The following is a 23,920-nucleotide window of genomic DNA, read 5'->3' as shown; positions in this document are numbered from 1 at the left end:
CATCGGTTCTGGCGTTAGTGCTTAAGTCAATATGAGAATATGATAGTCATCGTTTAGTCCATTTCTAGCAGATAGTGTCATCAACAGTATTAAATCTTGGGGAAAGTAACGGGATCATCCAAGGCAGTGTAGAGAGAGAGATAGCGAGAAAAGCAAATTATCTAAATAACAAAATTTTAGCTAATTTCAGGCTATATTTAGTTTGGTTTTGAATTTGTACTGGAAGGAACATGTTCAGTTGCTCACTTAAGTGAATAACTCTTTTGTGTTCACTAGACTAGTGCACACTAGACAGCACTGACATCGGAGCTTAGTCGAATGCCGCTGTCTGTATGCCAAAAATTGTCGCAAGAATTTGTTTGAGTTTAAGAAGAGTGAAATTGGTCGCCATTGATCGCCTTGGATTCTAGCCACCTAAAATTGAAGTGCGTAAATCGTAAGTGCGGAAATTCGATAGCTCAAGCTGCTTTTTTTTTAGTGCCCCTTAAAAATGTTTTCCAATGGCTTGTGAAATTACAGAGAAATATCGCAATGAGCTCTTGGTACTTGGAGCACGTATTAACTGGGAAGCGAGTGGACCTCCCAAATGGGAAGGTCACAATTGGCCGCAACTCGGCCTGCAGCATTGTTTTGAATTATGACTATATGTCGAGGCGGCATGTGGAGATTACTGTTAGACCGAACAAAGTGTTGGTCAAATGCTTGGTAAGTTTAGGTGAACAATAGAGCACAGCATCTAACTTTTTTGTCCCGCAGAATGCTGCGAATGGTGTATTTGTGAATGGCGCGATCATTAAGAAGAAACTGAAGGGCGTGCCTGTACGTGAAGGGGATTTAATATGCCTGGGCTGTCCAGCTGCGGAGAAGGTTTCCAGCCCCGCCTTCAGATTGAAAAAGGGGCCAGTCAAGACGGGGGAAATTGAGCAATTAAGCGATTCGGACGACGACTCAACTCCTCTGCCGGCTCTAAAGCCTGTTACTGAAATTCCAAATGTGGCAAACGATAATGCTGCCTCAACTGTGGCTGACAAACAGACGGATGATCGGAACATCCACCTGCCAAAGTTGCCACAAGTTAAACCGGAGTTGGAAACGATAACACAAGATATAGCAAACATCTTTGGGGAGGCGGATGAGTCCATTATAGGTAGTATTCTGGAGATAAACCCGTATTTATACAATCATTTGTTGAAAGAAAAGCAAGCAGTACCAATCTCGAGGCTACAAGATGGTCAATTTATTGAGCTGGATGGGAATGAGAACAAACCGGAGGATCCGCCCTGTCCTGACAGCAGCACGCTATCGCCCTGTCCTCCTCCTCCGTCGTTGGGGGACTCCGATAAGCACATGGCCATGTCCCTGGAGGTCCGTCAAGACAAGGAGAAGACAAATAAAAATAGTTCGCCCTTGTCTTCGACTAATGACGGTGACATCATTCAGATCTCTGACAGCGATGATGAAGACCTCCACAGCCAAAAACTACCCGACAGCTCGTCAACGACTTGTCAATTTCATATGAAGCCAACAAAGGTGCTCAGCAGTCTGGATTGCAGCGATCCCAAATACTCCAAGCCACGCTGCATTGATTCCCGCTCAGATGAGAGTGAGAGCCACACCATCCGTAGGAGTAAATACGTACTCTATCTTTCTCTTCTCTCTCATTCACAGCGGACTGCACATCGTCATCGAAACGCTCAAGGTCTGTGCGCAGGTCTGAAGAAAAAGGTGTGTCAAGCTTATCCAAGAAGTCCAAAATTGTCAAGCCCGGAGAATTAATAAGTATAGATATTTCTATAGAGATCGGGTTGAAAGCTACAAAAATCAAAGCCCCTTTAATGGAGAATGCTGAGCCAATGGAATATTCTTCAATGAGGAAAGCTGGCACTACCTCAGTAAATATTAGGTCAAAAGAGAATGAGCCACCACCTATGCCAAAAGAATATCCCTCGAAAAGGGAGATCAATACTCGCCTTCGCAGCCGTGCCACTTCGTGCTACTACCCAAGACCCCAAGACAAACCTAACTTGGCAACACGCAATCTCAACGGCATGGACATGAGGCGGATTGAGGCTCCCTCGGTGCCCCAGTATCGTGACAAACTGCGAGGCGTTTCGGCTGTGCCCAAAGATGATAATAATAACAATGCCCCATGCAAGGGGAAGCCCAAAGCGAAGGATATGTTAGATGACGAAACGGAGTCGTTCGGAAAACTGACTGAGCAGAAGCCGGCCGACAGCACTTCCGAGCTGTCGGGCAGCAGGAAAAGAAAAGCCACAACCACTGTGCCAAGAGTAAGGAATGCCAATCGTGGTGCTTTCCTCACTGTGGGCATCGAAAGACCCAACATGGACTTCAAGCGAGTCAGGAACCGACGTGCCACTATTTGCGCTGAAGGTTTCATACAGCAGATGCAGCCTACTGATTTTCTGCCCAGTCGAAACGGTTGTCCGCCAGAGCGTAAAGATGCCGAAAATGCAATAAATCGCCGAACCAGCAATCGCGTCACCTTTGCCAGCATGGAGAAGGATCTGGAAGAGAAGTTGAGGTTTCAGAATATGTCGAAGAAAAAGGGTGATGAGCTGCTATACTGCAGCACCTATGTCGAACGACGTAAACAATGGTCGCGCGATCAGGTGAACGATTCAGCGTCCTACGTCAAGAGCATCCTCAAGTGGGCAAATCAATGGCTGAAGCAGCGGAATGTAGGTGCCGTTGTCGACTCAGATGTCCTGAAGCCCATAGCTGACGAATTCGAGACGGTCAAGCAGTACAAGAAGTGAGTCTGAGCCCCTTTTAGAACACATTCAACTGTGTGCCACACTCTTTAGCACATACACTCGATTCTTTTGCAGAATATTTGTGCCATTGATGAAACTGGATTTGTTGACCACCATCAAAAGGGACTACAAGTTGAAGAGGGAGCCAATTGAGGTGCACCTGCAACATCCTGTTGAGAAAATTGATTCATTTTACTGCCTGACTACGCGAGGTAAGTGCCTAAATTCTATAGATCGTCTGATTTCTAATCATCTGTCTATTGTAGTGTTCACTAAGCCGACAGAAAAGTGTATGCTCTACACTCTTTCGAGTGGCAAAAAGCTCAAGGAGACGTTCGCTATTCTTCGGGGGCAAAGAACAGAAAATGGTACACCCCTCCCTATTAAAGCGCATACCCATGTCATCAATATTTCCTTCCTCTTTGCAGACCATGAGCTGATTTTCGAAATCTTAACGGATGGTATTTCTCTGGAGACATTTAAGGGGATAAAACTCTTGACTGCCCGCCCGGTGGTGGACAACTTGGATCTGGAACTGGGCGCCCTGCAAGCTGTGGATCAGCTGTCCCATTCGCCACTCCATCGAAAGATTATCAAGCCCACCGAAATGCTGAAGAATACCCAGATACCCGGCTATGACACACCGTGTGTTTTCAAGGGTTTAGCCAAGCTCAACCCTCAACAAGAGGCTATCTGCTCAAGCACGTATCAACGCGTCATACACGATGAAATTCCAAGCATTACGCTTATTCAGAGTTCCACAGACGCAGGTAAATCCCTGATTGCGAATATCAGCATGCAGTGTCTGTATGGAAGGGTAGCCATACAAAAGGATCGCAAGATACTAATCTGTTCCCACTCAAACACGGCCGTCGACTCAATTGTATTCCGTCTTCACAACGTGCAAGAAAAGTACAAAGTTCATATGCTTCGCTATGGGCCGTATGAAAAGATGAATACTCTGTCGCGCCAGTACTCGCTGGAGCGTAAGTACCAGAGTGCCGAGGCTCACAAAAAGAAACGAGTGCTTACCGAAAAGCGAGCGAATCTCCAACAGAGGTACAATGACTTAAAAGTGGAGGTGAACTTGATGAAGAAGAAAAAGAAGCACGATGGCCCCCGGCCGTTTGATATGTACGAGAAGAAGGTGAAGCAGATGAAGGCCTTGGAGGAGCAGCTTAATCCTCGATTAACATATGCCGAAAAGCTCGATATTGCTAAATCTCATATAGAAGCAGCCAACATTGTGTGCACCACCCTCTCCTCGTGCGTGGAGCTGGGCAGTTTAATTAACTACTTTGATATCTGTTTAATTGATGAGGCAACACAATGCACCGAACCTTGGACCCTGCTGCCGATGCGTTTCGGCATTTTGCACCTGGTATTGGTGGGTGATACACAGCAGTTGCCTGCCGACGTGCTCTCCCATAAGGCCGCCGATCTCGGTTTGGCCAAATCAATGTTCGATCGCCTCCATCGGAGCCTGGACAAGCAAGAGGTGGACCAGCCGGATGGCCATCTGTCCGCTCTTCACTCTGAACACGCAGTGCGCAGAGAAAGAATCGAGTGAATAATTGTTTATTTTTTCTTCATAACACTGCCAGGAAACTTCGATCGCATCCAGCGGAGCCTGGACAAGCAAGAGGTGGACCAGCCGGATGGCCATTTGTCCGCTCTTCACTCTGAACACGCAGTGTGCAGAGAAAGAATCGAGTGAATAATTGTTTTTTTTTTCTTCATAACACTGCCAGGAAACGGTCCACCAAAAATATATTTTCATAACTGTTATTTTTAGTTGGATTTATAATCACGTTCTCATTATTTTATAATAAAACTATAAAACATTGATAGAGCACTTAAAGTTTGTATTTTTTTGTACACATAATTCCATCTCTGTCAAAAACCAAAGTATTCCATTGTCCTTACGGCAGGAAGACTAAGATTAGTCAAAAGTCTGGACATTCATTTTCATCTGTTTTTTACAGTTTTTGTTGAGCAACTTGGCGATAATTTCACAAAGTAAATGCTCCTGGATAACGCCTGCTTTTGAGGATCATATGTCAGCCCAGATGTTTCAGCCAAGTCTTCGCGAAAGGAGCAAATAAGGATTGTAGAATTTTCAAATTTATTTTCCGCGGTTTAATTCAAAGCTGTTCACCAGTTTAAGTTCGCTTTTTCATTGGTATATTTACGGTATATTTAGAAAGTGAGACGGTATATTTCGGTATATTTCTGAGGGTCAGACCGTATATTTGATCTGGTCCAGCTCAGTGCAGCCAGATTTTTCACAAAAAATATGCTAGAAAAAGCTACAAATTGTAAAATACAGGCTAACAAATAGACTACTCGAATCGGTATATTTATATATATATAGATTTAAAAAGGCTAGATTTAAGGCTACAAGCATTTTCATAATATTTCAAGCATATCTGTTTTCAAATAAGCTAGATCTAGCCTTAAATAGGCTAAAATGGCAACACTGGTCCAGCTACAAGAGTGGCACGCTTTTAAATAAATAAGTAAACACAAGAAATAATATTTAAAAATACTTAAAAATGGACGAAACCGAAGTAATGGAGGTGGATAACTTACTGTGCGATGTGTGCGGCGAGCTGAAATTCCAGGAGCGCGAGGGCTACTACTATTGCATCGAGTGCGGAACCAAAAAGGAACAGCTAAGGGCTGTGGAGATAAATGCCGACGACACTTTCAATGATACAAAAAACCACACTACGGTGCGGACAATCAAGCAGCCAAAGGCCAATTCGGAAGATAATGAAATAACATCATGGGAGTTCTACAACTATGTGCTGCGGTATATTTAATTTAATACAGATCTTCTTAATGGACCTTCTTAATTTAATGATATTATTATTTACGCAGGGCCTTCATGGAGGAGCTGCTCAATATAGGGGCAAAGCCGGAACTCAAGCTGATGACGCTACAGGTGTGGGCCGCCTACATGGGTCGCATGGAGGTGGCCTTTTGCCACAGCAATGTTATGGGTCTGCCCAAGCTGAATGTGCGCTCCCTGCCCAGGTAAGCAGCGGCCAAGATACAATTTCCCATCTAAATATGTCGCCCCTTGCAGAGATGCGCGCATCATATACAATCACAAGCAAGCCAAGCGAAAGAGGGAGAGGCTGGATAAAAGTAATAATGTCCAGAATGATGAGCGCTCCAAGTGGCGCAAGTGGAGGAAAACCAAGGTGAGTGCTGTTACATTTATTAAAGATAGAGCTGAGCTAAAGCCATGTCCCCATTTTGTTCTTCCAGCGCAAGCTAGACGCCACCAGCTGCAGTAAAAACGATGCCCCTTCGGAATCTACGGCGGGACTGAGCATACGCTTGCAGTGGTCCTGGAAGGCGCGCAAGACCCTGAAGCGTCATATGCCACTCAAGCATCTGGACAAGCATAGTATGGACAGCACAGGTAGCATGCGGTGCCATGGCCTGAGCCCTAAGGTCAAGAATCTGGTCTACTTTGATCGGAATATGTTCCACTTAAACATCAACAAGCTGTTTGTGGTCTTGGCCATAGCCCTGAACATGATTGGAGACGATTTGCAGCTGACGGACCTGCTGCGGCTCATTGACGAGGAGCATCTGACCAGCCGATATATCCTCAACTACTTGCCAGAGGACGTGGCGCTGCGCGGCAAGACGCTGATCAAGGAGCTGAAATTCGGCCACCAACAGGACAAGTGTAGCTACGACGTGAGACTCGGGTCAGAAATGAACAACACGATCTACTAATTATCCTTCTCCCTTGCAGTTCCTGCGCAGACAAGTTGGGTACATGTCGCGCTTCATAGATCTGACTAAATTCCAGACACCGGACCTGACCGCCTTAACACAGCGCTACGTTATGGAACTGAGCCTGCCGCCCGCAGTGGCCGACTATGTGTGCCGCCTGATGGATGTCTATCCGCCCGAGTTCAAGCACTTGTGGGATACTTGGACTTATCCGCGCTATGAGGCCCGGGTCATGGCCTATATCGTCTACGCCATGAAGCTGTTGTTTGGCTTGGATGATATCAAGGAGAAGAAGATATCCGAGTCTGCTGCGCAAGTCAATGAGTGTCTGGAGAAGATCAGGCTGACGAGGCCTGACGAGAAAGCACCTGGCACCCTGTTCGTCTTTGGGGAATGGATGCGGTTTGTGGAGCTGCGCAAGGTTTTGGTCTCGCACTACAACCAGAGCTTTGCTCAGCGTTTCGGAGTGGCCACCCATCTGGAGCGGCAGCTCGACGACATTCTCATTAAGGAGCGAAAGCAGGAAGAGCACGACAAGAACTTCAACCAGGTGGAGATGACGCCTGCCGTGCGCCAGAGCGAAAACATGCGCCACACCTTCGAGAACCTGCTCAAGGAGAAGTACGGCGAGGGCAGCTCTGAAATGACGGCCAAGGACCACATTGAGTTCCAGGCCAGCCTGACACCCGCCCTCAGCTACTTCAATCGCCTTCTCCTGCACGCCTCGCGGGCCGAAGGCGAGGACATGAGCGTAAAGATCCCCGACTATATGCGAGTAGTACACTCTGAGCGTCAGCTGGATCCCTTCATCACAAAGACCAAGGAACTCTCCGAGTACCTTGCCAAAGATAATGTCAAGCTGTGCGTGGAGGAACTCTCCTGCCAGGAAAACTACCAGAAGGTGGGGATCTTTCAATATCTCCAAAAACCAGACCAGACGCGATCGGAATTCCGCGCCAACTGTGATATCAAGGGCAACGAGTGGATCGAGGAGCTGCGAAAGAAGGAGAAGCGTCCAATCTTCAAGTTCCGCCAGCCTTCGGCCAAGTATGGCGCACAGTACCAGCTCAAGATGGAGGAGCGCGCAGTGCGCCGCCAGAACATGGAGGCAAATAATCCGTTTTGGAAAATTCAACAGACGCCCAACTACCGCCTGAAACTTAATGATGAGGAGATATCCTTGAACGATCTTAGTTCTCTGCAAGCTTTTGACGAGGCGCATATGGAACCGCTGTCGGTTCCGCTGGACATGCCCCGCCGACTTCTCAACTCTCGATCTAGTCTGACCGATTCCGAGATGATCGAGCCCAAGGAAGAAGATGAGGAGGGGGAGGAGCAGATGAAGAGGCAGCTGCTGTACGTATCCAACTTCGACATCTGGCTGTTGCACGGCCATATGAACAAGTTACCGCAGACGTATCAGCGGGAGCTGCGCACCCTGTTCCCCTGCTCCTTTCGCTGGTTGCTGGAGACCTGCGCCGCAACCATTGGCGTGTCCTGGTCTACGCTCTACGAGCAGCTGCTCGTCCTCGAGGTAGTATTCCACCACGGCATCGAAAACTGGAGCAAGCACAAGGACCACCTACGGCTCAAATACAATAATACAAATAAGGACATTAATATGATGACCAAAATATACAGAGACATGTGGTAGAACGAGCGTCAAGCATGGCCTACTACGATAAACCAAGACAAATTTCGACTAGAAGTTGCTGGTTAATCTAAGTATTCGTTGGAATCAACATCATTTCATATTCAGTTTTGATATTCGATAAGAAATTCATAAATATAGTTACATTCATTAAGGCGAGTAGAATATATTCCGTATACCCCACGAGCAGAGGGTATAGCAGCACTCTCTCAATTTCTCGGAGGCAGAGAAACAGCAATATCAATAGGCAAATTAGCGTTTATCAGAAGAAGACGGCGACAAAAACAACAATGGCCTGTGAGTGTGAATGTTTTGTTTACAAAAATCTTCTTCCCCCAAAGAGAGCGAGCGCCGGCTCACGGTCACACATTGAGAGGGAGAGCGGGAGCCCAGAGAGCATGTGACGAGACGGAGAGCATTGGGGGGCAGCGCGCGTGAGTTGTAGAAATCATAGGCTGCGCATTCGCGTTTTTAACGTCGCCGCGTTGACTGTTTCGCCTTATTGCGGTTTCCTTATTCCATTTGTGTGAAACGTTGAATTAAGTTTAAATTAGTTTACAGTGCCTTTGTACGCCTTCGCTGGCTGCTGCTGTGCCAGTGTGACGACACCGCCAGAGGCACAACATCAAAGAAAGTGAAGTGAAGTGTCAGTGCAGATTGAACCGTTACAATTCTGACACATGCAGACTGTGAAAGAGAGTGCGTGCCAGACAGAGAGAAAAAAAATAGGAAATTTAAAACAAACCACAATAAATTACACTTTGAATTTTATAAATAGACGTCAGTGCGATAGTGTATGAAAATAGCTCGATGCATAAAAAAATTATGACATATCGAAAGCCAGTGCTATTAAAGTATTAGACGCTGATCCCGTTGCTGGTTTTTTGTTTTTTGGCTTATTCCAGAACCGTTGCTGCTCGCTGCTGAGGTTAGTTTTTTTGGTTTTGTGCATGGATGGTGCTAATGTTTATTAATATGTATGCGCGCGTGTTCGTGTTATGGCAAGACAGCTGCTCCAATACCACACAGACCCCGATCTGGTCCCCTTTTATCATTCAAAGTTGAAAAGTTACGTCAACCTGTGGATGAGTGCTCTGGCCATTCCTCCAGGAGTATACAGTAGTATAGTATTTCAGGCAACACCTGATCCGATTGAACTCTTATACATATACACCTAGAACGCATATTATACGCTTCCCCCCAACCCCTGCCTAACCGCGAGAGCACCAAGTTTCAGATGTTGACGTTCTTGGCGGTTTTGAGGCTAACAGCATTTTGAGGCGGCTTTGTTTCGACCCGAACCGAACGAACCCCAACAAAAGCAACAACTATTGAGTTGTCTTGGCCATGTAGAGACCGAGACGGCTTAAAAACAATTAATAGCTACTATTTTGTCACTCGGCTCGGTGACTTTTATGCCAAAATATTTGCCCAAGCTGTTGGCATTAGCGAATAATACAAATTGCCAAAGCACGCGCAATCTCTCGCTGCCAATTCTCCACCGAATCTACCCCTTATACGAGGCGTGGCGGGTAATTTGTTCTGGCCAGAGCCTGTCCTGTTCTGTTCTGTCCTGTTCTATTCTGTTCACTAATAATAATATGAGTGTACGATAGATTGGCGTTTGTCCGAATGCTAATTAGTTTCATTATATCTCAAGGGGTGGGTTGGAGGCGGGACGAAGTGTATTAATTGACAGTTTGATAACCACAATATTGGGTCCCCATCGATCTGCTTGGGATTGTTGGAGGGGGTGGAGACACACATACATACATGCATTTATGTACATACGTATGGTAGCAATCACGTCCATCAAAGTGTTTGTTTATCTTTTACTCACTCACTCTCCTTCACTCCCACCCATCCGTAAATAACAAATTCATCTGTCCTGCGAACCGCCAATTGCTGCCAAACTGTCAGCACTTTGACGGACATATTTCGGACAGTTTGGCAAGCGCCAGCCAGCCCGTATGAAGAGCTAAATATAAAACAGTTCTGTGTGCCATCCCTCCTTCGCTGCCGCATCAAAAGCACATTAGTCGAGCTGACGAGGAGGGTTGACAATGTCCAAAAATAATCAAAGATTTGGCAGCCACCTGGCTGGGCAACAGATGGGAGGGGGGGATAGGTCTCGTGTCGCACGTGCTACTGTGGCTCTCCAACTGTGCGACTCCTATTTATATTTCGCTGAAGATGCGAATGTACATGCGTACAGAATTTACCCTCACCTTCGGTGTGCGCCATGCCATGCCCATCAATGCTAAAATGTACATTCAGTTTTTCTTGAGTTTATTTCGGATTTCGGATTCCTTTTCGCGCTTCCGCTTCCCACATGCACATGGTTGAACAATAACTACACAAAATCAAAAACAAATCTTGACAGCACTATATTCTCAAAAAAATGTGTATTTTTTCTGTTTCGATTTGTTTTTGTAGTTTGTGTGGAAAACATTTGTTCTGTTCGTTTATTTACATGCCGCACATTTTAATGGACCCCACATTCACATTCGACGCATGAGTGTGCTTTTTTCGGGCTCTGCCATGACATTTGTATTTCCCGATTTCCCCCCAAGATCTTATTGCATTATTCGCCCGCCCACCCCCTGCTCACGTTTCTGCGAAGAGGAGACATTGAAGACGCGGATCATTAATTGGATTACAATTCTCTGCGTTTTCCCTTTGTTGTTGCTGTTATTTTGCACGTTGCTCTCTCCCTCTCTACTGCTTCTTCTTCTTTGCTATTAGTCATACATATGTATATGTATGTGTATGTATGAGTGTATATGCGAGGGGTGAGGCTCTTCTACTTGTTGCGTACGCTTTAGCCACTGGCTAAACGAGACAGCAGGTGAGCTGCTGTGTCTGCTCTGGCCTTGCGAAATTATTTGTTTATTACATGCCTACATGTCATAATTCTTATCTCAAGATCTTACAATACAAGAGGGATTAACTTATTCTCTGTTGTGCTCATTCTGTTAGCACCCCGCTGCAAAGCAGCTACTTTCTCGTTTAGGAAGTACCTAACTTTGCATAATTCCCCTCTTCTCCCCATTCCATTGCTCAATCACTCCTTTAACGACGGCCAAAGCGCGACGTGGTCTTCATATTGTAACTGTATATCCGTATGGTATGTATGAGAATTTGTGAAATAACAGCGCACACATTCACGTACATATGTATATAGCCTATACGTATATGTATGCCAAATTACATTTTACAGAAGTATGCGAGTGTAGATTTGTGCTAATTTGTTTTTGTCTTTTACAATGTTTTTTTTTTGTTTTTTTTTGTCGCACTGCAAAAGTTTCCACTCTGACGTTCACCGTTAAACTCTGCGCGCGCCATTTAAATATTTGAGCTGGAGATTAGCGAAATGGGATTGCTTTTTTGTGTAATTGTTAATTGGAATGCCGACTCTTTATTTATTCTTCTATCAGTCTAGTCTATGGTGGGCAACAAATTGAATAGGCAGCCATAAAATGCGGCTTATATAGATAAAGTTGATAAAAACAGAGCGCTGCTGCAGACACACCTCTCGTTCTGGCAAAACTTTAATTTATGAAACACGCAGGTGGCGGAATTTAATTCAACCCGAAAACATATGTTTCCTCTCTTTCGCACGCAACACGTACCCGTAATTTCTAATGTAAACAATTTGCGCAATCCATTTGTTTGAACCGTCCTCAAGAGAGCTAATCGCCAAGCGAGCTGAAATCTGGAGATGAGCGGGACAGGTGCTAATTGACTGACAAATTCAAAAACACGCAGCCCGCTCATGTGCGGCCGTCTCGCCGACAAGAGTCTTGGGCTAATATGCATTATACAATCTGTGTATGCAGCTGAGCCGCAAGAAACATGTTAATAGATTCGATCATTCAATTTATTTACAGCACATAACCACAACTCGGTGCCGAAAATGGGTCGTTGGGGCCGGCAGAGCCCGGTGCTGGAGCCCCTGGATCCACAGCCACAAGCACAGCCTGCGCCAGCCATCCCGCCGCGCACCTTTATGCGGCAGTCGAGCATCACAAAGATTGGCAATATGCTGAACACGGCCATCAACATAAATGGAGCGAAGAAACCTCAGAGTAAGCATTCAAATTTCCCGCCAACCTCCTAACATCCCCTTAACAGCATTTATTCTGTGTACGTTGACAGAGTCATTTATTATTCGCCATTTTCCCACACTTGGCCGCCACCACGCCGTTCGTTTGCGGCACTTGGGTAGCCTGGAACTCTTATTCGAAACTGGCTTTATAGCCAAAGTTTGTTTAAATATTTAAAGCCCGCCTTCGTTTACTATTGTTTTTTGTTTTTTTTTTAATTTTTGTTGCTCGCTGTCGGCTCTTTTAATTAAAGATATGTAACCGCCATACAGAAAGCATATAAGTGCACAATTACGTTCAAAAAATGAAAATTTTACGTTTTAAAACAGATTGGAAACACAATTTGTATATTATATTTATATATGTATATTTTGATTGGCCATTCTCAGTCTCATTCCATGCACAATGTTGCGGGCAACACTAATTTTCATAACCTAGGAAAAAGGATATAAAATATAGTCAGTCTCTGTTTTAAAGGGCTGTTTTGGAGCTTATTGTTTTCTTACAGAGACTAAGAATTAAGATATATATACAAAACACTAATCATATGCATGAATATGTCCAAAATGTATTTATTAATTACGTATTAAACTTGACGAAATAGGGTATACAAATGTCCGGTTGATAAGCAACAAGTCTTCTAATACCAGTGTGACGTGACAGCATTGCGACTGTTTTTTTTGTTGTTGAAAGGGATAAAACTATGTGGGCAGGGCCGAAGGTTTTAGTTAGCCAGCATTATTCATCGGAATATCAAAATTGAGCAATAAGAACGATTACTCTTTTAAGTTTTTTTGTTTGGCCTTTTTTGCCAACACCTTATTTTTAGGCAAAATCTAATAAAAGCAATTATTTAAAATAAGCCAGTAAAGTGGAACATTGATTAATTAATCGGATACAATTCCTTGTCGCTCACATTCAAAAAAGTTCGATTTGGCGCGCACCGCTCGGTATATTTTGTATTTCGGTGTAGAAACTGGTTTTCGCCGCGCTCCCATGTGGTGTTTTCTAGTGCTAAATGGTATTTTTGTCATTTATTAATTTCATTTTCAATGTTATATAGAAATCCAATAAATGCAAGTATAAAATTGAGTGGGCAATGTTCCATATAGATAGTATTATTCAACGGAACAAAGAATATGAGGAATTTGTCGTTTTTTGAATTGAATTTGAATTCGCCGCAGTTCGCTTTAGCAACAATGAGTCCCATTCCATACACAATGTTGCGGCAACATTTACTTGAAAACCGTTTTTTGGTCAAAATAAAATACATAAAGGTAATTAAAAGAAGCAATCTTGTAGAAAATGCATTTATCTATGGGATAAAGCCAAGTGGGCCAATCTATATAGCTTGAAATATAGGCAATACCCGATTCGCCGCAGTTTGGCTTTTGCAACAATGAGTCTCACTCCATACACCAACATGTTGCTAATTCCATGCACACATACCCTGGGAGAAATGGATGTTATAGAGTTGTGAATACGTTTGTCTTCCAAGGCTCAGTAGGTATCAGGATCGACATAAATATATACAAGGTACTAATAATGTACTTGAATATGTCTAAAGAATATCATTTTGAGAAAAGGTCTTAATAAATTACGTTTGATCTACATATAAAATTATCGAAATAGGGTGCACAAATGCCTATACACGCATCACGTCTTCAAATACCAGCTACATTGCGACTCTCTTTTTTGTTGAACTTTTTCGTTTAACCCTTTTTTTACAATAAATGCAATAAAAGCAAGGATTAAAAACTATCCAATCTTGTAGAAAATAGATTCATCAATCGTATAAAATTGTCTGGGCATGGCTAAATGTTGTATATATATAGTAATATTCGACGGAAGATCAAAAACGAGGAAAATGTATAGTACAACTTCAATTCGTCAGTATTTTGACGGTATGTTTTGGTATATTTCCGAGGGTCGGACCGTATATCGAAACCTCCGCGGTCACACTGCCGCTATAGTTTTTACTTCCATTTTTTGCGTTGAATTTATCGTAAATTTATTAATCTAAGGTTACAAACAGTGATCCAGTTTTGAGTCGGCAATAGAATTGCGTTATTACAGCCGTGTATATAGTCTAAAAGTGCGCCGCTTTGCAAAAAAAGTCCACTCATTACGACGCAACGACGAAGCAGTGCAGCAAAAGAGGCGGCAAAAAGCGGAAGAAGAAGCAGGAGGCAGCAGCCGCAGCACAGAATCTTGCTTTAGCCACAAGCTTTGCCATTTTTGATTTCGATTTGATTGTTAGCCCCGCGCCCGACCACCGGGATTGTGTCTTTGTGCGGAATTGCTCACAAAATAAATAAAGTGAAATGCATTAGAATCGAATGGAATATTGATTGTGTGTGTTTCCTAAACAAAGTGGCAGTCACGCGGTCGGTTTTTGGACCAGAAAGCCAGCAAAATGCATAAGCCACTGCAGCCGTGAGACCAGGAATCAGAATATAAATACATATATACGTATACAAGTACCTATGCACGCTTTGAAGGTTAGATTTTATATATATTTGTTCGGTCGGGCGAAGAAAACGCGATAAAACAAAGGCACAAAGCGAGCGACGCAAAAACGCGAATGTCGGTGCTGTGCTGCCTGCGGCGGATATATACATATGTGTGTGTGTGTGTGTGTGTGTGTTTGTTTTGGCAAATGCAATAAATAATAAGTAATCTTAATTATTTAGCAATTATACAGTGTGTGAATATCGCGCTTACAACGCCACGGTTGGCTAGAACAGGAGGAGAGAACGAGGCGGCAGTGTGAAGTAATTTTTGTGCTCATCTCACAACCACCGGCTGCACTAGTACTCTCTCGCTCGCACGCACACACACACGCGCAAAGAAAACGCACGTTATACTTCTGCCCCAGCCGCTGCCGCTGCCGCTGCTTATGCTGCTGGCGTCGTTGTATTCGTCGTCATACAAAAGAAAAAATTTCCCCTACTTTGCAGTTTCTTCCCCACATGTCGTCGTCTCTACGTGCTTAAGTTGTGTGTTAAAAGCAACCACAAATATATGCATAGATATAAACCAAAGTATAATCAAAGAATAACCCCAACGGAGAAACAAGAAACAAAAGGAAACTGCGCGAAGGAAGCAAAGTCAACGAGCGCTTAACGTCTCTTCTTCTTTTCATTTGTTCCTCGCCGTTTTTTTTGTTGTACATGCAGTGTTAGAAAGCTCCTGTGCCGAAAGAAACCGCGCTTAACTCCTCCACACTACAAAGGCAACAACAACAACAACAACACCGACACATACACGCACAGTTGAGAGAGCGGTTTCAGGCTAAAGAGAGCACACGATTAAGACAGCGCGAGCGCGGCTCCTTGGCCTTCTTTCTCTTAGTGTGTGGTTGTTGTTGCTGCTGCTGCTTGTGCTGCCGCCGCCGCTGCTTTATCGACGCAAACTGTTCAACTGTCATGGCCGGTAAGTGAATTCATCCTCTCGCTCTCTCGCCCGTTTAATGGGGCTGCCAACTGTCGCTGTTTCTGTGTGTGCGTCGGTGTGTTCTCGCGTTTAATTTTGATTTTGGCATTAAATTTGCAAATAATTTGCACATAAACAAATTCGCATTCCCATTCCCGTCCCGAAAAGTAAACAAACTAGTCAAATGCGTTGCGTCAAGCTAAAAACAACTTTTCCCTATCGACTAGCATTGATCTTTGCACTTGAGCGAAATGCCGCTAGCGACGTGAGCGGAATATACGCAATTGACAAGTCTGCCCTCCCCCTTTCCTTTAAACAAATGCCCGCCCCCGCTCGACCATTATAAACTGAAAAGCAGTAAGGTAGAGTACACTTACCCTTACAGAGGGTATGATTGTGGCTGTGATCTTTTTTGATCTGTCCATCTGTTGCTTTCTATGGAAACTTCGGAACTATGGAACGATCAAAAGGTAGTTTGACTCCATTATATTCCTGATCAGCATAAGCGAGTCGATAAAACCGTGTTTTTTTTACTGCTTGTCGAAGGGTATATATGGGGCGTGTAAGGGTATTTATGGGGCGTGTATTTCTGCATAGATCGATGTCATAGTCTGGCAGGCAGGCTCACTTTTTGGTTCACAGAGAAATATAAACGAGGAGGGGGTGCCCCGCTCCACTCCCCTGCGGCCAAGACACAAAACTACTATAATTAAATAATAAACAATTGCGCAAGCATCGAGAATGCGGCGTACAAATGAGGTGGGTCAATACTATAGATGGAGAACGCTCGGATCTGGACCGTGTTGTGCCTTGTGTAAATTGAGTTAGAGTCAACGATGTCGTTGTCGATGCCGCTGCCGCAATGGACCAAAGCCCAGCCACCTCCCCCAACCGTGTATTTCCAGACGTGACGTCGCAGAGCTCTCCGTGTTCCGTCTGTATATGGATGTGGATGTGGATGCGGTGCATGTGATGTATGCAAAATTATTTGCCAATTTTATATGCTGCCGTCTCTGTTGTTTCCTTTTCGATGTGAGACGAGATGCTCGTTTTGCCTAAATAATGTATCTGCAAGATACGCACAAGTAGCCAGCGACGAGGAGGAGGAGGCTCATGTAAATAGTTAGTCAAACATTGTCACTAACGGACATAACATTACACAAGTTTGAGATGTTTCACTGGCAACCAGTGTCAGACACCCAGCGACGGACAGAGAAAGATAAGAGGGGAGGGAGAGGGAACGGGAACGAGAACGGGGAAGGTGACAGATTGATGTGTATCTTAGATTAGATTGGATTTGGTAATTGGCCGGCTGCAACCGGGAAAAGCTCTTCTGTTCTCAATTTGTAATGTTATGTAAATTTAAATTCCTCTAAAAAGCCCCTTGATGCGATAAAAATTGTATTTAATGGCTTATTGTCTTTTGATTGGTTTCAGCAAATTCGATCTAGTCGGTCTAAGATTGTACGTATAGAACTCTGTCCGCCAAAGGTTATAAGAAAGGGGAAATACATTCTCTTAAAGGAGGATATCGAATCCAGAACTTTTATAACTAAAGAGTGAACTCTAGCTCTCGTTAATGATAGTAAAGAACATCTTGAGTGAACTAGTTCCCGGTTCTCAACCTTATGGAACTAATAGTCAAAAAATATTGCTCTTAAAACACTTGATTACGACCGGCTCAAGCCCGTAAGGACTCGCACCCATAAGATGCTATTTTTTCAAAAGAGAACAACATACATGCATGTGCATGACGCTGCGCTGTTGTTCTTGGGCTGCTGGTTTAAAGGTGCGCCGAGAATATTCCCGAAATGTTCCACTACTGAGGTTTTCCTCCCCAAGAAGCTGTCTATTTCCTGCTTCTCACCTCTGATTTTCCTTGGCCCTAATTAATCCTTTGAGAGCAATATTCAAAATTGCTTACTGATTCAGTCATGTATAAGGAGCCATTCCATTCCTCTGATGTTGACGAACGAAGCTTGTCAAATGTTTGGCTGCCAAAAAGGGATTCTCTCCCTGCCCTCCCTCCTTTCTTTTGTTACTGCTCCGACTATCTAGTTTTGTTAGACGCTTTGTGGTAATGGCATTCTCTAGGTCGTTTATTCATCTGCCTCTGGCACGGGTGTCTCTGGAGAAAGAGAGAGAGAGAGAGTGAGAAACAGCGAGAAAGAGCTTTAGCCGCGACATCGCGTGATTGTGTTAAATAATTGTGTCAATATTTGAGTTTCATTATTTTGCTCTATTTTGCGCCCGCTCATGAAAATCTACTTATCTCTTTATGTATGTACAATACACATATATGTACAGTGTACACACATTGTTAGATCTGTATCTGTATCTGTATGTACAAAGCATCTAACAAATAAATAGACAAGCGACTGAGCGAGAACACATTTTGGATTTCGCGATTTTTTCTATATTTTTCAGCAATTATCCAAGATTTATTTATTTTCTGTTATTCGTGTGCCATGGGAAACAATGTGACCGCGTTTTCGGAGCAATTATATTGTATTGCGGCACTAAAACAGAATCGTTTTTGGGCGAGACGGATGACTGAAAATGGTTGCGAAGAAGGGGGATGGATGGATGGTAGAGTAGGGATTTATGGAGGTATAGGATGCATTTAAGCGAACATAAATATCGTATCGAGTGTTGATATATTTGGTCATTGGTAATCGGTAATCATCATATCGATTAATGATACTTATCGAGTGTCGATTTATGCGGAAATTGGTAATTGGTTAACCTTTATGTCGATTAATGATCGTATTGTGGATTAATATATACGAAAATAGTCCGGTAATCATTATGTCGATATAATATCGATCAACAATATCAATGATCGTATCCTGTGTCGATATATGCGATAATTGTGCAGTCATAGTATCGATAAATGATTGATTGATAATCGGGTAATCTTACTATCGATCAGTGATATCGAGTGTCGAATTATGCGCTCATTGGTAATCAGTTATCGATGATATTATCGATTTAATATCGAAATGGGTTCACCGAATGGAAGAACAGTTCTTTGGCTGCACTTCCTTCCAACAATAATTTTTATTGCATTTATTTCTCTCTTTGCTGCACTTTCGCTTTTGCGAATGTTGTCGAGAGTTCAATGACTGGAAAACTGTATATGGCTGTGGGCTTTGCTATGTGGGGGTGAGAGCTGCAGCCAGGTCTGTCGTATCTCGGTCTCTCGTATTCTCTCAATATCTAAAAATAGATTATAGGCCGATTTATGACTGACTAATTAACCGACTGCCTTTGATCCTATTATGGAAGGGAAAAGCAGCCACAGAACGAACACAGTAGAAACAGTAGAAGGCAAGACACTCACACAATTGCTTCGCCTCGTCAATCACATCTCATGACGTCGTCAATGGCAGCCAGAGGCAGGGCACAGGCACAGGCAGAGGTAGAGGCAGTCAAGAAGGCAACGAGGAACAACGGCAGCACAGCCAACGGGCCAACAGACCAACAGACAACCCAATAATGAGGTCACACAGCACATGGGACTGGGCGGGGCAAGGGCGTTGTGCCTGTGGCAGCAGTGCCGCAAAAATCAAACAAACAAAAGCAAAACTGAATATCTAGAAATGATGAAAAAATTGGCAAAAATTGTGGAAAGAGGAGAGGCGACCAGAGAGACAGAGGAAATAAAACACACGTACAGTGGGCCTCTTTTCTCTGTCAATGGTGAATAAATTGAATAGAATCAATCAGGGATTAATATTCTATGAAGTTTAATGAGACTACAAAATGTGCAATCTATTTGTGGTAATAATTAATACCAATCGAAAAGTAATTAAGACTTTCCAGTGCCCATTATCCAGGACAAGCCATGTATTCGAAACCCTCGAAGATCAGGGATGATTTTGCAACGCTTAAGAGTGGCCTTGTATCGAGGAAGTTTCCGAATTTTGAGAGGAAATAGTTGCTTGAGGAAGTATCAGAATTTTGAGAGGAAATCGTTGCTTTTGTTTGGGAATTTTCGCACTAATGGATGACCGACCTTTGTGGCCAGAAGAAAGATGTTTTGTTGGGATATTTGTATATCAGATCCAATACATCTGTTTGGTAATCATTAGCCTCCAGTAATCGCTGCCTATTGCTACCTTTTCCTATAAAAACTAGGGATACAGCAAGTCAATAATGATCAAAGTCTAGTCTTCTTTCTTTGTAGATATATCCACAAATATCTACCAGGAATCTCTACAGAAATAAACCTTAAGGGAGTCCTTAAAGGTTATAACTGAAGTGTAACCCCCTCTGTGAGGGTATAAAAAGAGAAAAGCATTTCCAAAATTAATGTTCTCATGTTTTCCGTATGACAGTGTGGGGGTGGGTGTGGGGGTGGCGGTTGGAGATAGACGGGGTTCCAACGTCATCGTTTACACAACGTACCGCAATCGCGAAAAGTAGAGCTGGCAGGCCGGAATCGGCTAACAGAGAGACAGGAGGAGGCAGGGAGGAAGGAAACAGAAACCGAACCCAAAACGGAAAGAATATTTGGCCAAGAGCTTAAAGGGCTTTAAAGTGCGCTGGTCTGCTCCATCGAGCAGTGGATGGAAGGACGGGAATGGCGTCATTAGCAAATATTTGACCAAGGCAGGACAACGACGCCGTCATCCGCATTGATGTCGTCCTTCCCAGAGCCAGAGCCAGCTATTGATTGTGCGAGAGTGCTTGAGAGACGATGAGAAGAAAATCAAATGTAACAAGTCCAACCTTTGGGGCAGGGCAGGGCAGGCCAGGCCAGTCCAGGGCAAATGGCATTCCGCAAACGGAACTCAAACAGACCGAAGGTGTCACCTACCATAATCATCATTTGGTCGTGCTCTCTCTTTGCAGGTAATGGAGAGGCGTCCTGGTGCTTCTCACAGATTAAGGGCGCCTTGGACGATGATGTCACAGATGCGGATATCATATCCTGCGTGGAATTCAATCACGATGGCGAACTGCTGGCCACCGGCGACAAGGGCGGTCGCGTCGTCATCTTTCAGGTAAGTGGAAATCGAAGAAGAAAAATATTCAACGGGGATACATTCTGATATCTAATCGTTATATTTCGATTGCAGCGTGATCCTGCCTCGAAAGCCGCCAATCCGCGACGCGGCGAATACAATGTCTATTCGACATTCCAATCGCACGAGCCCGAATTCGATTACCTCAAGTCGCTGGAGATCGAGGAGAAGATCAACAAAATCCGATGGCTGCAACAGAAGAACCCAGTGCACTTTCTGCTCTCCACCAACGACAAGACGGTCAAGTTGTGGAAGGTCAGCGAGCGCGACAAGTCCTTTGAGGGCTACAACACGAAAGAGGAGAACGGTCTGATCAGGGATCCCCAAAATGTAACCGCCTTACGAGTTCCTTCTGTGAAGCAGATACCGCTGATGGTGGAGGCCTCGCCGCGTCGCACCTTCGCCAATGCACATACCTATCACATAAATTCAATTAGCGTTAATTCCGATCAAGAGACTTTCCTGTCCGCCGACGATTTGCGCATCAATCTCTGGCACCTGGAGGTGGTCAATCAGAGCTACAACATTGTCGACATCAAGCCAACCAACATGGAGGAGCTCACCGAGGTGATCACGGCAGCCGAATTCCATCCGACCGAGTGCAATGTGTTCGTCTATTCGAGCTCCAAGGGCACAATACGTTTATGTGATATGCGTTCGGCGGCGTTATGCGACCGGCACAGCAAACAGTTCGAGGAGCCCGAGAATCCAACGAATCGCAGCTTCTTCAGCGAGATAATCAGCTCCATCAGTGATGTGAAGCTGAGCAATTCTGGTCGCTATATGATCTCCCGGGACTATCTGAGCATCAAGGTGTGGGACTTGCACATGGAAACCAAGCCCATTGAGACCTATCCGGTGAGTGTGTGGATCGTATATTATACCATAGATGTTCTTTTAACCATTGGGCTCTGTTTTTGGTAGGTCCACGAATACCTGCGCGCTAAACTGTGCTCGCTGTATGAGAACGATTGCATTTTCGACAAATTCGAGTGCTGTTGGAACGGCAAGGATAGCTCGATCATGACTGGCAGCTACAATAACTTTTTCCGTGTCTTTGATCGCAACTCGAAAAAGGATGTCACGCTGGAGGCCTCCAGGGACATCATCAAGCCGAAGACGGTGCTCAAGCCGCGAAAAGTTTGCACTGGTGGCAAACGGAAGAAGGACGAGATCAGCGTGGACTGTCTCGACTTTAACAAGAAAATTCTGCACACCGCCTGGCATCCCGAAGAGAATATCATCGCAGTGGCCGCGACCAACAATCTGTTCATATTTCAGGATAAATTTTAGCCAACACTCTATAAACCTCACACCGAAATCACACACCCACAACCACAACGACAGCAGCCAGAACAGCCAACAAAAACACGCCTGAGCCTCAGCCAAAGCAGTCACTGGAGCCACTGGAGCCACTGTAACCACTGGAGCCACTGGAGCCACTGCCTTGGCAGAGGTCGCCTCATTTTAATTATAATGTTAATTCGATTCTTTTGTTCTCTTTAAATTCAAATCGTTTGTTGTTTGTTAAATTACACCTTTTTCAGGCCCGGCCGACATCCATCCAAAATCTTAAAAAAAAAAAAAAATAAACAAAACAAAACATAATGCCATAGCAAATGTTTTGTAAAATGTTTGCGCATTGTTCAGGCGCCCTCAAAAAAGAAACTTAAGAGGAAATGAAGATAGAGCGGAAGTGAGAAAAAGAGAGAGAGAGAGAAAGAAGGAAACAAATTTTTTATACATAACATTTATAAATAGTAAAGCGTAAAGTTGATTTCTTGTAGCGCAATTTAAAAGGCAACAATAAGAGAGGTACCGTTTAATGATTACATTACCGATAACAGAACGGATGATTTTCCCGAAAATTATGTATAATTAGAAGCCAGCGCCCAAGTATTTGTAATAAAAATTATTAATAATATACAACAAAAGCAAAAACAAGAAAAAAAAAAAACAATGATAATGATAATGATGATGATGATGAAATGCAATGCGTGTGGTGCATACTGTAATATTTGTTCTGTTCGCTTGTTAAGTTTAAGGGAGAAAACAGAAGCAGAAACGAAAACGAAAAAAAGTCAGGTCCAGTCAAGTCAAGGAACCCTGTTAGCTCTTCTCTATATACACACACACACACACACACACACACACACCCATATATACATATGTATATCTGATTGTTTATGCGCTTTCGACCAAGTTCATTCCATGCTACAATTTCAGAGAGAGATGATGTCTAAGTTTTGTATCTCATCAGATTAGCTCTGGAGCTAAGTCTCTCAGTCATTGCCTGTTCTCTGAACAGCAAAAACAATTCAAAATGCTCATTTTAAAAACACACACGTTTTTTATTCACTAAGATGAATCCAGAGGCAGTGCGAATCAAGTATGAGTGAAGTATGAATATAAACAAAAAAAAAAAAAACGAAAACACAACACATTTATAAAGCAAAAAAAACGCAGCCTAAGTTTAAACCTAAATTTAGTGCTCTCAATTCGTTTAATTTAATAACTATCTAAAGAGAACGCAAGATCAAGGAAAAACAAAAAGAAAAACTATTTTTATACGCTACATTTTAAGCTAAGTATTGCTACTTTTAGTTCGACTATGCGTGCGTGCGTCCAAGACCGATTCTCACATGTAGCCTGCCTGCCTGCCCACCCCCACCCCCACCCCCACCCCCGCCCTCCCATATACCCATATACCCTCCCTATACCCATTTAAACATTTACCATTCTTACCGAGACTTTTTCCAGCCTGTTTATTGTTTTGTAAAGTTTCTTTTTTAATCACGAAATGCAAGTAAAGTGACCCACTTTTTATAGGTTATCTAGTGTCTAGTGTTAACAACTAAATAAACAAACAATAAATGAAAGTAAATTAAAAAAAAAAAAAAAAAAACAAAACAAATAAAAGGAAGAAAGTATGCGCTAAAAATGTTAAACGAGAATTTCTGAATGGCGGCAAGTTCAAAATACTGAAAATGTAAAAGCATAAAATGATGAAATAAAAACTAAAACAACCATAAATTGTGCTTCTTATGAGAATAATTACGTATACATATATTATGATATATATTTAAAAGTAATATTGTATTTTCAATGAACTAGTTGTACGGACAAAGCAAAGGCAAAGAGAAACAGAAAGAGATAGAAATGCCG

At 43.5% G+C, this 23,920-nt stretch overlaps 3 protein-coding genes across 10 annotated transcripts; all 3 read left to right on the top strand.

Moving 5' to 3' along the window:
* Positions 1-17: 17 nt before the first annotated feature.
* LOC6897017 (probable helicase senataxin) lies at positions 18-4,638 on the top strand. Of its 4 annotated transcripts, none has more exons than XM_002137166.3 (8): positions 19-436; positions 520-705; positions 757-1,603; positions 1,669-1,725; positions 1,798-2,776; positions 2,853-2,989; positions 3,044-3,145; positions 3,206-4,638. In XM_002137166.3, exons 2-8 carry the CDS (start codon positions 532-534, stop codon positions 4,345-4,347), a joined length of 3,438 nt encoding a protein of 1,145 aa, XP_002137202.3. In that variant the 5' UTR covers positions 19-436; positions 520-531; the 3' UTR covers positions 4,348-4,638. The 4 variants fall into 4 exon arrangements, with proteins under 4 accessions (XP_033233191.1, XP_002137202.3, XP_033233190.1 ...); XM_033377299.1 differs by having other exon boundaries at positions 1,669-2,776; positions 3,206-4,381; positions 4,529-4,638; XM_033377300.1 differs by having other exon boundaries at positions 18-425; positions 1,669-2,776.
* A 578-nt stretch (positions 4,639-5,216) lies between these two features.
* Positions 5,217-8,338, top strand: TAF1B (TATA box-binding protein-associated factor RNA polymerase I subunit B). Its single transcript, XM_001358179.4, has 5 exons — positions 5,217-5,592; positions 5,661-5,816; positions 5,869-5,986; positions 6,054-6,494; positions 6,553-8,338. The coding sequence occupies exons 1-5, from the start codon at positions 5,333-5,335 to the stop codon at positions 8,185-8,187; spliced, it is 2,610 nt and encodes an 869-aa protein (XP_001358216.2). The 5' UTR covers positions 5,217-5,332; the 3' UTR covers positions 8,188-8,338.
* A 10-nt stretch (positions 8,339-8,348) lies between these two features.
* On the top strand, positions 8,349-23,758 carry tws (protein phosphatase 2 regulatory subunit tws). Of its 5 annotated transcripts, none has more exons than XM_015183200.2 (5): positions 8,349-8,481; positions 12,075-12,272; positions 20,583-20,734; positions 20,810-21,613; positions 21,680-23,743. In XM_015183200.2, the coding sequence occupies exons 1-5, from the start codon at positions 8,475-8,477 to the stop codon at positions 22,046-22,048; spliced, it is 1,530 nt and encodes a 509-aa protein (XP_015038686.2). In that variant the 5' UTR covers positions 8,349-8,474; the 3' UTR covers positions 22,049-23,743. The 5 variants fall into 5 exon arrangements, with proteins under 5 accessions (XP_015038686.2, XP_015038684.1, XP_015038683.1 ...); XM_015183198.2 differs by lacking the exon at positions 8,349-8,481 and adding an exon at positions 8,623-9,112 and having other exon boundaries at positions 21,680-23,758; XM_015183197.2 differs by lacking the exons at positions 8,349-8,481; positions 12,075-12,272 and adding exons at positions 14,279-14,385; positions 15,251-15,725 and having other exon boundaries at positions 21,680-23,758.
* Positions 23,759-23,920: the final 162 nt, after the last annotated feature.

The sequence above is a fragment of the Drosophila pseudoobscura genome, chromosome 2, assembly GCF_009870125.1.
Source record: "Drosophila pseudoobscura strain MV-25-SWS-2005 chromosome 2, UCI_Dpse_MV25, whole genome shotgun sequence".
Lineage (NCBI taxonomy): Eukaryota > Metazoa > Arthropoda > Insecta > Diptera > Drosophilidae > Drosophila > Drosophila pseudoobscura.
Note: the sequence above shows the minus strand (reverse complement) of the source record. Positions and strands in the feature narration are given on the sequence as shown.

Excerpts from the sequence above, each read along its gene's own strand:
- TAF1B (XM_001358179.4), top strand. The coding sequence starts at position 5,333 with ATGGACGAAACCGAAGTAATGGAGGTGGATAACTTACTGTGCGATGTG. Across the intron at positions 5,593-5,660 it reads TTCTACAACTATGTGCTGCG|GGCCTTCATGGAGGAGCTGC; the intron begins GTATATTTAATT and ends TTATTTACGCAG. Across the intron at positions 5,987-6,053 it reads GCAAGTGGAGGAAAACCAAG|CGCAAGCTAGACGCCACCAG; the intron begins GTGAGTGCTGTT and ends TTGTTCTTCCAG.
- tws (XM_015183200.2), top strand. Across the intron at positions 12,273-20,582 it reads TGGAGCGAAGAAACCTCAGA|GTAATGGAGAGGCGTCCTGG; the intron begins GTAAGCATTCAA and ends CTCTCTTTGCAG. Across the intron at positions 20,735-20,809 it reads GTCGCGTCGTCATCTTTCAG|CGTGATCCTGCCTCGAAAGC; the intron begins GTAAGTGGAAAT and ends TTTCGATTGCAG.
- LOC6897017 (XM_033377300.1), top strand. The coding sequence starts at position 532 with ATGAGCTCTTGGTACTTGGAGCACGTATTAACTGGGAAGCGAGTGGAC. Across the intron at positions 706-756 it reads AAGTGTTGGTCAAATGCTTG|AATGCTGCGAATGGTGTATT; the intron begins GTAAGTTTAGGT and ends TTTGTCCCGCAG. Across the intron at positions 2,990-3,043 it reads TTACTGCCTGACTACGCGAG|TGTTCACTAAGCCGACAGAA; the intron begins GTAAGTGCCTAA and ends TGTCTATTGTAG.